Source organism: Mirounga leonina, unplaced genomic scaffold (assembly GCF_011800145.1).
Source record: "Mirounga leonina isolate KUSES-001 unplaced genomic scaffold, KU_Mleo_1.0 Mir_260, whole genome shotgun sequence".
NCBI classification, from domain to species: Eukaryota; Metazoa; Chordata; class Mammalia; order Carnivora; family Phocidae; genus Mirounga; species Mirounga leonina.
In genome coordinates, this window is record NW_023270642.1 from 2,889,308 (window position 1) to 2,898,612 (window position 9,305).

Sequence of the window (9,305 nt, forward strand, 5' to 3'; positions counted from 1 at the left end):
GAGATGAACCATGAGAGACTATGGACTCTGAGAAACAAACTGAGGGTTCTAGAGGGGAGGGGGCTAGGGGGATGGGTTAGCCTGGTGATGGGTATTAAAGAGGGCACGTATTGAATGGAGCACTGGATGTTATAAGCAAACAATGAATCATGGAACACTACATCAAAAACTAATGATGTAATGTATGGTGATTAACATAACATAATAAAATAAAATTAAAAAAAATGGAGTCCCCAGCAATCTCTAACTCCGTGTTTGTGGCAACTTTATGTAATGCAACTACCACGAATAATGAGAAATGACTGTAGCTATTTATTGAGAGCCTCCTATAGGCCAAATAATGTGCTAGAACCTCATTTAAAGTAACTCTAGTTCTCAACAATTCCAAAAACAAAGTGTCATCTCTAATTTATAGATGGTAAAACTCATGCCTAATTAATTTGGCAATGTCATTAAGCTAGAGGGAGGTAAGCCAAGGCTGGATAGCATATGGCTCTGCTTTTCTCTTTCCTTTTTGCTCAGTTCATTTGTGAACAAATCCCAGGATGCCATCTTGTGCAATTCAGCCATATCCATGTCCCTGACTCCCACTGGATTTCTTTTCCATTGAATTGAACACAATACTCCACCAAAGCTTTTCTCTGCTCTACAGTCACACAAATAGAAACCTCCCTATTGATTCTGGGATAATTTTTTTTTTTTTTTTGACAGAGACGCAGCAAGAGAGGGAACACAAGCAGGGGGAGTGGGAGAGGGAGAAGGAGGCCTCCTGCAGAGCAAGGAGCCCGATGCAGGGCTCGATCCCAGGACCCTAGGATCATGACCTGAGCTGAAGGCAGATGCTTAATGACTGAGCCACCCAGGCGCCCCTGGGATAATTTTTTTTTTTGAGCCAAAGTGTTTTATTAAAAATGTTCCTGAGTGAGTTTCCCACCATGTTTCCTTGCCAGCCATCTTGTGAGTTTCCAGGTGGCTGGCTTGTGAGAATGGATGTTACTGTGTCTCCCTGCTCCACAGTGCTGGGCGCTACCGCCATGACACTGCCTGTCATTCAGCTCTGCTGGGGTTCCCTGGGGGCCTTCCTTCTTTTCCTTCAGCTACCATCCACTGTCCTGGCCCCTTGCTTGTGGCCTATGATTTCCCTCCAACTGTCACTCCAGGAGAGCAGCCGTCTCCTTGTGGGGGGCAGGGCCAGATGCTGGTTGTGGCAGCAGGTGAACAAGATGTGCTCCCAGCTTGGGGTCTCCTCTTGGCTTCGAATGGTGTCCTTGTTATCAATGAGCAGGTCCCCCAAGACCACCATCTTGTCCCTCCTCAGGATATTGCACTCCACAAACTGAGGCCCCAGTGGATTCTTCCCCCAGCGGTACTTCTTACCCACACGGTATTCATACTTCATCAGAGGGCTGGTACAGATGAAGACCTCAGTGTTCTGCATGTTGTTCATCTCCTGTATGGCTTCCAAGGCTCCAGGGATAAGCTCTAAGGCTAGGAAAAAGCCTTCGGCTTCATACACACCGGCCACTTTGTCTGCTGCGTCCCGCCACGGGTCTCAGTACTGCTCTCAGTCAAGGAAATCCAAGTTGTTATTTCCAGTGCCACATGTGGCTGGGAGGCCAGGGAGGCTGGGATGGGGGGCTGGGATAATTGTATAGAGAGCCACATGTTTGATGCTCCAGCCACATCCTCCTCTTTTGTCCACATTTTGCTTCTGGCAGCTACTGGGGTTTAAATTTCCAGGCAGAGCAAAACTATCCTTTAGTAGGAAAAAAGGCAAAGAATGGAGATGGTGTGGACTTAGAGAAGCAAGAGCAAAACAGATAAGGGTGGAGAGACAACAGGCAGCATTACCTTTTCAGAAAATGCTGTGGGAGCAAAGGGATAGACCAAAGATGGGAACCCAGAGGAGTAGACCCTGAGATGCACAGGTAATTCTTTATATTTTTAAATCATTTTCATGTCTATGATCTCATTTTGCATATCACAGCCACTCTGTGTATGCAGAGGACACATTTTTTTCTACTTTACTGATGAGAAAACTGAGGCATGAAAAGCTGTAGCAATTTACTCTAGGTCACAAAATTCTATTTTATTCCATGTTCAGGATAGATTATTTATATCACACAGCAAATTCAGAAATTGCTTTCCTGGTATTTTAAATTTTAAACCAGTGTCACGAATAGACTATTAGGAAGGAAAGATATTTTCCTTTATTTTATACTTGAACCATATGGCTATTTTAATATTTTTTTACTTAACCACAATTTCTCTAAATTTCATTGTTCATGTTGAAGCATTTGACTAAAATATAGCAAAACTACTGTGCCTTTCAAGGGGGTCAAAATGTTTTCTGTGGATGGAAACGTGTCATGTGAATAAAGATGAAAGCAGCTTTGTTGTACTCCTCTTCTGGGAATCTTTTTAGGGATATTACTAAAGTCAAGAATAGATCAGAAATGAAGAAAAGATGGGAATAAAAGAATAGCTTTCATGGAAAATTGAAATCATTCCTTTTAAAGTTCACAATTTCCACCCTGATGATAGATCCCCAGCCTTGCAGGATGGGTTCTTCCTAGATAGAAAGGTGACAGCTACGAGAGGATTTTGATGCAACTGTGATTGATGTCAGCAGGTCCAGACAGTGATACTTTATTACGAATTTAATGGACATTTATTAAGCTGATTCAATGGGAGCAGCCCTGGGCTAGATGGGGCTAGGACATACAAAAGGAAGATGCAATCTATGAAGGTTTCGGGGGCCAGTTAGGGATGGAAATTCCACTGATTTGAGTTGTTGCACCCTCATTCCATGCCAGGTGCTCTCAACATCATCATTTTGTGTCTGCCTCCCACAATCCCTGACTGAACAGCATGATTCTCCCTAAACCAAGGTGAGGGTACGTGGAGAGATTTGGTGACTTCCCCAGGGACGAGGCGGCTGCCCCAGGCCTTTTGTATCCAACTAAAAAGCTCTTGTCTCTCAGCCAGACAGGAAATAGCTAGAGAAAAACAGAGTCACAGCCTAAAGTTGGGACACGTGTCTAAGATGCAGAGTTTTGCTTTCAGCCATGATGCAAGAATTCAGAACAAGAGCCAGACCCTTGTGGGCCAGTGTTCTCACCTACGCTTCATAGAGAAGACAAAACATGAGCATTTCAGTGCTTCTTTAATAAGTGAAGTGGTTGTGGAAATATTTGCAAGGAGGAAACACCTTTTTAGTAGAGAAGTTTCCTTGGCTAGTTAACAGAACCTTTTCTTTCTTGGGCTAAATGTAGTCACTTCTCTTATATCCTGAAGCGTCTGGCTCCCCCAGTACAGACATGTGAGCACTGCCACGGGCCTGGAATGTCTCAAGAGGGTAAGAATAGCCCGCAATGAGAGATGACTCCTGCTGTCTTCTGGTCACTGCAGTTGTCAAGAACGCTTTGCCTCAGAGGCCAACAGCTCAGGGCCGTCTCTGCTCGGAGACAGAAAAACTGACCTCCCATTCCTGGGCTCACAGATTTCCCTTTATATGTGCAGCTCTCACCTTTACGTCTTTTGTAGCGAAGATACGTTTATTCCTGCAAAGATTTTCCACCTTCTTGGAGAACACAGGCTTCCGATGTCTCCAGCAGCCTTGAGTCTGTGACACTCGGGAGACATGGAACGTTTGGACCTGCTGGGATTCCTTCTCATCACTGTCAACTGCAACATGACCATTGTGGGTGAGTATAGGAAATAGCTCCAAAGCTCTTGCATTTTGTTTTCACCACTTTCCTTGGCCTCTTTGTTGCTGGAAGAAAGGGAGCTGTGTGCTCAAGCTTTCTTTTAATCGCTCCCCAGTTCCACCATCATTTAAGGAAGGCTTGGATTGAGTGTTCTCTCCTGGGGGCTGTTCTCACTGATGTTTAGGTGCTGAGCCTGAAGACTGAAGCCAGTGGAAGGAGTATCTTTGAGTAACTCTTCTCTGACTACCTGATCAGGAGAAGGAACAATACAGTAAAAATTAAAGAGAAATTTGTGCCTTGATTACACTTTCTTCTTGTTCATCTTTTTCCTTGAAGCTTAATTTGTAAGGATTAGTCATTTCTCTTGTGCAATTTAAGCCAAATCCAAATTTTAGTTTATTATTTTTTTTAAAAAGAAAGTAATAAATATTTCTGAGTTTGATGCAGACATGTCAAATTTTTAGAGAAGTATGGGTGTCCTAGAAAAAAGACTTGAGAAGGGGTACCTGGGTGGTTCAGTTGGTTGAGCATCTGCCTTCGGCTTGGGTCATGATCCCGGGATCCTGGGATCAAGTCCCGCACTGGGCTCCCCGCTCAGCGGAGAGTCTGCTTCTCCCTCTGCCTGCTGCTCCCCCTGCTTGTGCTCTCTCTTTCACTCTCTCTCTGTCAAAATAAATAAAATATTAAAAAAAAAAAAAGACTTGAGAAAAGGATTAAAATACGCCTATGAAGTGGTTGATATTTTTCTTATTCTTTTGTAGAATTTAAACAAAATCAACTTGGTCTTACAAGTTTGACTCAATGACTTGATCACATAATGCTATTCTTTGAGCTTAACTGCCTTCATTTATAATAGAGTTCTGTTTTTCTGATGTCAGGTGATGTTTTCTGTATCGTGTCACAAAACAAAATATTTGCAGATTATTTTAACTGAGTCTTAGACGTGTTCCAAAAGAGTTAACCTGTGATATGAAAATAGGACTTTGACGTTATTTTGATTTCCTAGGTTGGTCTCATTTATTATAAATTGAAGAAAGAGGAACCTCATTATTTCATAATAACTGTAATAGAGGAAAAGGAATTCCAAATCATTGAAAAATCTGGAAAAGTTGAATGTCATTAAGGAAATTTGATTTCAAGGACCATAAAGCAACAATTAAATAAAGATCTTATGGACCAAAATAAAGATGACTGAACTATAATTAGCAGCTTGTATTTGCTACACAGAGTTACACAAATGTGCTAACATTCTTTAGAAAGCTTATTATCTGCAGAGAGTAAGGTCTTATTTGCATCATTAATTTCCTCAGCTCAACTTTCTTTCTAGAACTTTCAGTCCAGGAGACATTACCAAGAGTCTGAACTAGTGGAGTCAGATCAAACATCTTTAGTCTCTAAGGCTTCTTTAAAATCTGTCAGTTGCAAAGCATTTTGCAAACAACTAGAACAGCACAGTGTCTGACACATTGTACGGCTTCCTTAAATACTTGGCAGATGAGCTAACTAGCCGCCGCTGCTTCGGGGACTGAAATGCATGCTTAGTGACTTCGCAGTTCTCCAGTCTCACCCCTGAAAATACTTAAAAACTACTGTCGGACGGGCATATGTTTGTATGCTGGTGATGGTGCCCTTCCTGCTTCCTCCTTTCTAGGGAAGATCTGGCTTATCTTCATGATACTGCTGAGGATGGTGGTGATCATCTTGGCAGGCTCCCCCGTCTACCAGGACGAGCAGGAGAGGTTTGTGTGTAACACTCTGCAGCCAGGATGCGCCAATGTCTGCTACGACATCTTCTCCCCGGTGTCCCACCTGCGGTTCTGGCTGATCCAGAGCGTGTCTGTTCTCCTCCCTTCTGCCGTTTTCAGCGTCTACGTGCTCCACAGAGGGGCCGTGCTCGCCGCCCGTGGACTCTCCGGGCCAGACGGCGGTCCCACCCGTCCTGACCCCTGTGACCAGAGCCCTGGGGACAGGCGCCGCCCTCCGCCCTGCAGGGAGCCGCGCCACCTGACCGTGCCGGACTTTTCCTCGGGCTACATCGTCCACCTCCTTCTTCGGATGCTGACCGAGGCAGCTTTTGGTGCCTCGCATTACCTCCTCTTTGGATTCTTGGTCCCCAAGAGATTCTCTTGCACCCAATCTCCCTGCACCAGCGTGGTGGACTGTTACGTCTCCCGGCCCACGGAGAAGTCCATTATGATGCTTTTCATGTGGGCGGTCAGTGCGCTCTCCCTGCTGCTCAGTGTGGCTGACCTCATCTGCAGCGTGCAGGGGAGGACGAGCGGGGGCTGGGGCCCCGCCGAGGATCCCCCGGGCCCCGCCGCCGGCCGCCGGCTCTCCCGGAGCCTGGGCGCTAGGCCGGGTCAGATGGCCCGCGACGGTGGGGGGGGTGGGGGAGGGGGCGCCCATCCACCCCGGCCTGTGGAATGGAGGGGTGGGTGCCGACAGCCCCAGTGGTAAGTCCGCTGTATCAGGGCGGATGGGGCTTCCCGATGAAGATGAGAGCGAGGTGATGTCCTCTGCCAGCGAGAAGCTGGCCACGACTTGCAAGGAGCCTGGGAGTAGGCCGCGCGGAGAGGCCTCCCAGGACCCCAGGGGCGAGGGTCCCACAAGATCAGAGGAGCATCCCTCATCGCCTCGGAGCCGGCTGGGCCGGCGCTATCCATCCTGTCAGCTACAGCCCCTCGACGGGCTCGCCAACTCCAGATCCAGAAAATCTGAGTGGGTCTGAAGAGGGAATGCCGGGCAGCCCCCGGGCGCACCGTCCTCTCCAAATGGAGACGTGGCCCACGAAGACGCAGACTCACTTTGGCCCGTGTGAAAGTTCACCCACTAGGTTCCCGGAGAACATCAACAGGCAGAAAGGCGAGCTGCCATGGGACACATGCAGCTAATTATCCTCGAGATACAGATTTAATTTAGATAATTTCTCTTGACAAAAGCACTTGACATTGTGCTTTTGACAATGTGACTGGAAGCTAAAATGATTAATTGGAGAGTGTCAGGTGACAGATGATGCTACACTCTGTTTTTTTGGTTTGTTTGTTTGTTTGTTTGTTTGTTTTTACCGTAGTATGTGCTTAATTAAAGCATATTGTCTTACGTTAATAGAGCTCATTCATGTTATAATGTTTTCTGGTGAGTTATTTGAAGTTTTTGGGTGGTTTTTTTTTTTTTTTTTGGTTTTGGTTTGTTTTTCTGTTTGGATAAAAGAGGCATCTGATATGCATGTTATCAATAGAGAGACATTAATTTAACTTCTCCTGATGACTTTAATAAAATTAATCGTGATGGAATTGTAATATCACCCCTCAGTGTTATGGGAGAAATGACAAATGCAGAAAATATGGCTCCTAAGCACTTGGGGATTTGGGTGGAGGCCTCTTAGATTGTTTCTGCTTGTGAGTATAGGTGCCCAGGATGAGAGGGATCCCCGGCGTGGGTGCTGTTCCTGTGTGTTTTCTGAGTGGCTGTCCTCACTGACTTGAGGGAGCACATTTTTGTTTGTTTTATTTTTAATCCTTAATTGAAGTGTCGTTGACAGAGAAGAGGCATCTGTGGATGAGTGGAGGCAGAGTTGTTACATGTTCTCTAGTCTGGGTTTTGTCCTTTAGAGAGCTGTACAGTTCAGGTTTCCCTGTTCAGTGGAGCAGATGAGAAATGATGCTGGTGTCCTGGCCTCGCAGTCCGTGTTCATGCTTTTTGGCTGTAAACGAGAAACAGAAAACATCCTCATGTCTAGAGATGAGCTTCATATAAGCATTCTCTGCACTTCTCAGTTGCTCTGGTTTGGGTCTAGGAGCTGCCCAAGTCAGAGGTGACTTGGTGAGAGATTTAGGGTTGCCTTTAAATGCCACATAGATGGACACAGAGTAGCAGAAAGAGCTACTATGGGGCAGGATAAACCTGCTTATCTTATCAAGAGAGGAGAAAGAGCCATCTGGGTGTACTTCCAGAATTGATGAATAGCCTTTGGTCTCCAAACACAAAATGGCTAAGGACAAGGAATTGCCCTTCACTCCAGCAAATAATAAAAAAAGTGCACTGATGCATTCATGAAACCAATGGCCACTTTTAACTGTTCTAAAGAAGGCTTTGACAATGAAACATCTGCCAGGATGGAGAATAACATCCTGCTTGATAAATCTACGGGATATCAAAACAATTGGTTAAAACTTAAATTGTCCAAAATTGGTTCTGGCATAAAAATATTTGAATGAATATGGCTATTTTTAACATATGCAGTAAATCTCTCTTGCTCCTCCATTCATTGGAAACAGTGAGCCATGACTCAGACCCCTTTCTTCAATACTTAGATCAATGTCTGGCACATAGCAAGTGCTCAGTAAATGTGATTTTTTGAGTCTAATATTCCTAAAGCATTTGAGGGAAAATTTGGTTCTTGTCCCTTCTAGCATGCTGGTGGACCGCCCAAGGTTGGGTCTAGTCTTAGAGATATAAGAATTGTCTAGCGCTTCATTACTATTTAAAAATAAGTTCCACGGGTCTCTCAAGCCCCCAGTATTAGCCTTGATAATATTGAGTGACAAAATCAACTCAACACATGTGGTGGCCTGTGTCCATGCAGGATGTCTGGTCAACAGCTGGGAAAGCAAGGTGGCAAGGGCTGCGCTGGGGTTTCCTCTTGGCCGTGTCCCCAGAGAGAACTGGGCAGAGTGTGTCTGTATTCCTTCTCCCGCTGGAGTCTATGCTCAAGTTTGGGTTTGCAGGCAAGTGTGATTTTATTTGGGTGGCACTGGGAAAGGCTGCTTTTGCCTCTCTACTGATATCCAAAGTCCCACTATCAGAGAACCAGAGCCTTGAGGTTTCATGGAAAACTGTAAATACTATTGAGAACAATGGGTGCCAAGAGAGAAGAGGAGAGGTAAGGAGCCAAGGGAAGGACATCTGTGTTCTCATCCCATGTCCCCATTACTGGGCAGGCCACTTCATCCCTCTGGGCCTCAGTTTCCTTCTCTGAGTGAAGAGGAACCTAGACTAGATGATTCCTTAGTGCTCTACAAATTTAGAAATTTGCCAAAGCTGTGTGCCATGTAGAGCTGTCATTTTAACATTAATGAGGGTTAATGCATTAGACCTTTCCGTTGCTAACTGCCTAAGCACAGGTTTTGATAAGATGAAAATGATGGTAAGAACAGGACAGGACGAGTCTCAGAGGAGGGGAAGCTAAGCAAGGACATTAGCTCAGGTCCTTAGATATACTGGGGCTGGAGAGAAAAAAAAAGGAGATGACAAGTCTGAAGAGAACTGACTGAATTGGGCCTAGAACCCAAATCTCTTGCACTTTGGGACTGTCCTCTTAATTGCGATCATTTTATTTTATTTTTTTAAATTTTATTTTATTATGTTATATTAGTCACCAATTTGCGGTCATTTTAAATAAGAAAGGATCTTAGGGGCTCCTGGGTGGCTCAGTCGAGGTTAAGCGCCTGCCTTCCATTCGGGTCATGATCCCAGAGTCCTGGGATCGAGCCCCACATTGGGCTCCCTCCTCCGCGGGGAGCTTGCTTCTCCCTCTCCCACCCCCCTGCTTGTGCTCTCTCTCGCTATCTCTGTCACTATCTGTCTCTCTCTCTC

At 45.4% G+C, this 9,305-nt stretch overlaps 1 protein-coding gene across 1 annotated transcript; it reads left to right on the forward strand.

Annotated features, from left to right (window-relative positions):
• The first annotated feature begins 2,293 nt into the window (after positions 1-2,293).
• Positions 2,294-6,588, forward strand: GJD4 (gap junction protein delta 4). The gene is made up of 3 exons (XM_035029525.1): positions 2,294-3,707; positions 5,362-6,087; positions 6,182-6,588. The coding sequence occupies exons 1-3, from the start codon at positions 3,644-3,646 to the stop codon at positions 6,436-6,438; spliced, it is 1,047 nt and encodes a 348-aa protein (XP_034885416.1). The 5' UTR covers positions 2,294-3,643; the 3' UTR covers positions 6,439-6,588.
• The last annotated feature ends 2,717 nt before the right edge of the window (positions 6,589-9,305 follow it).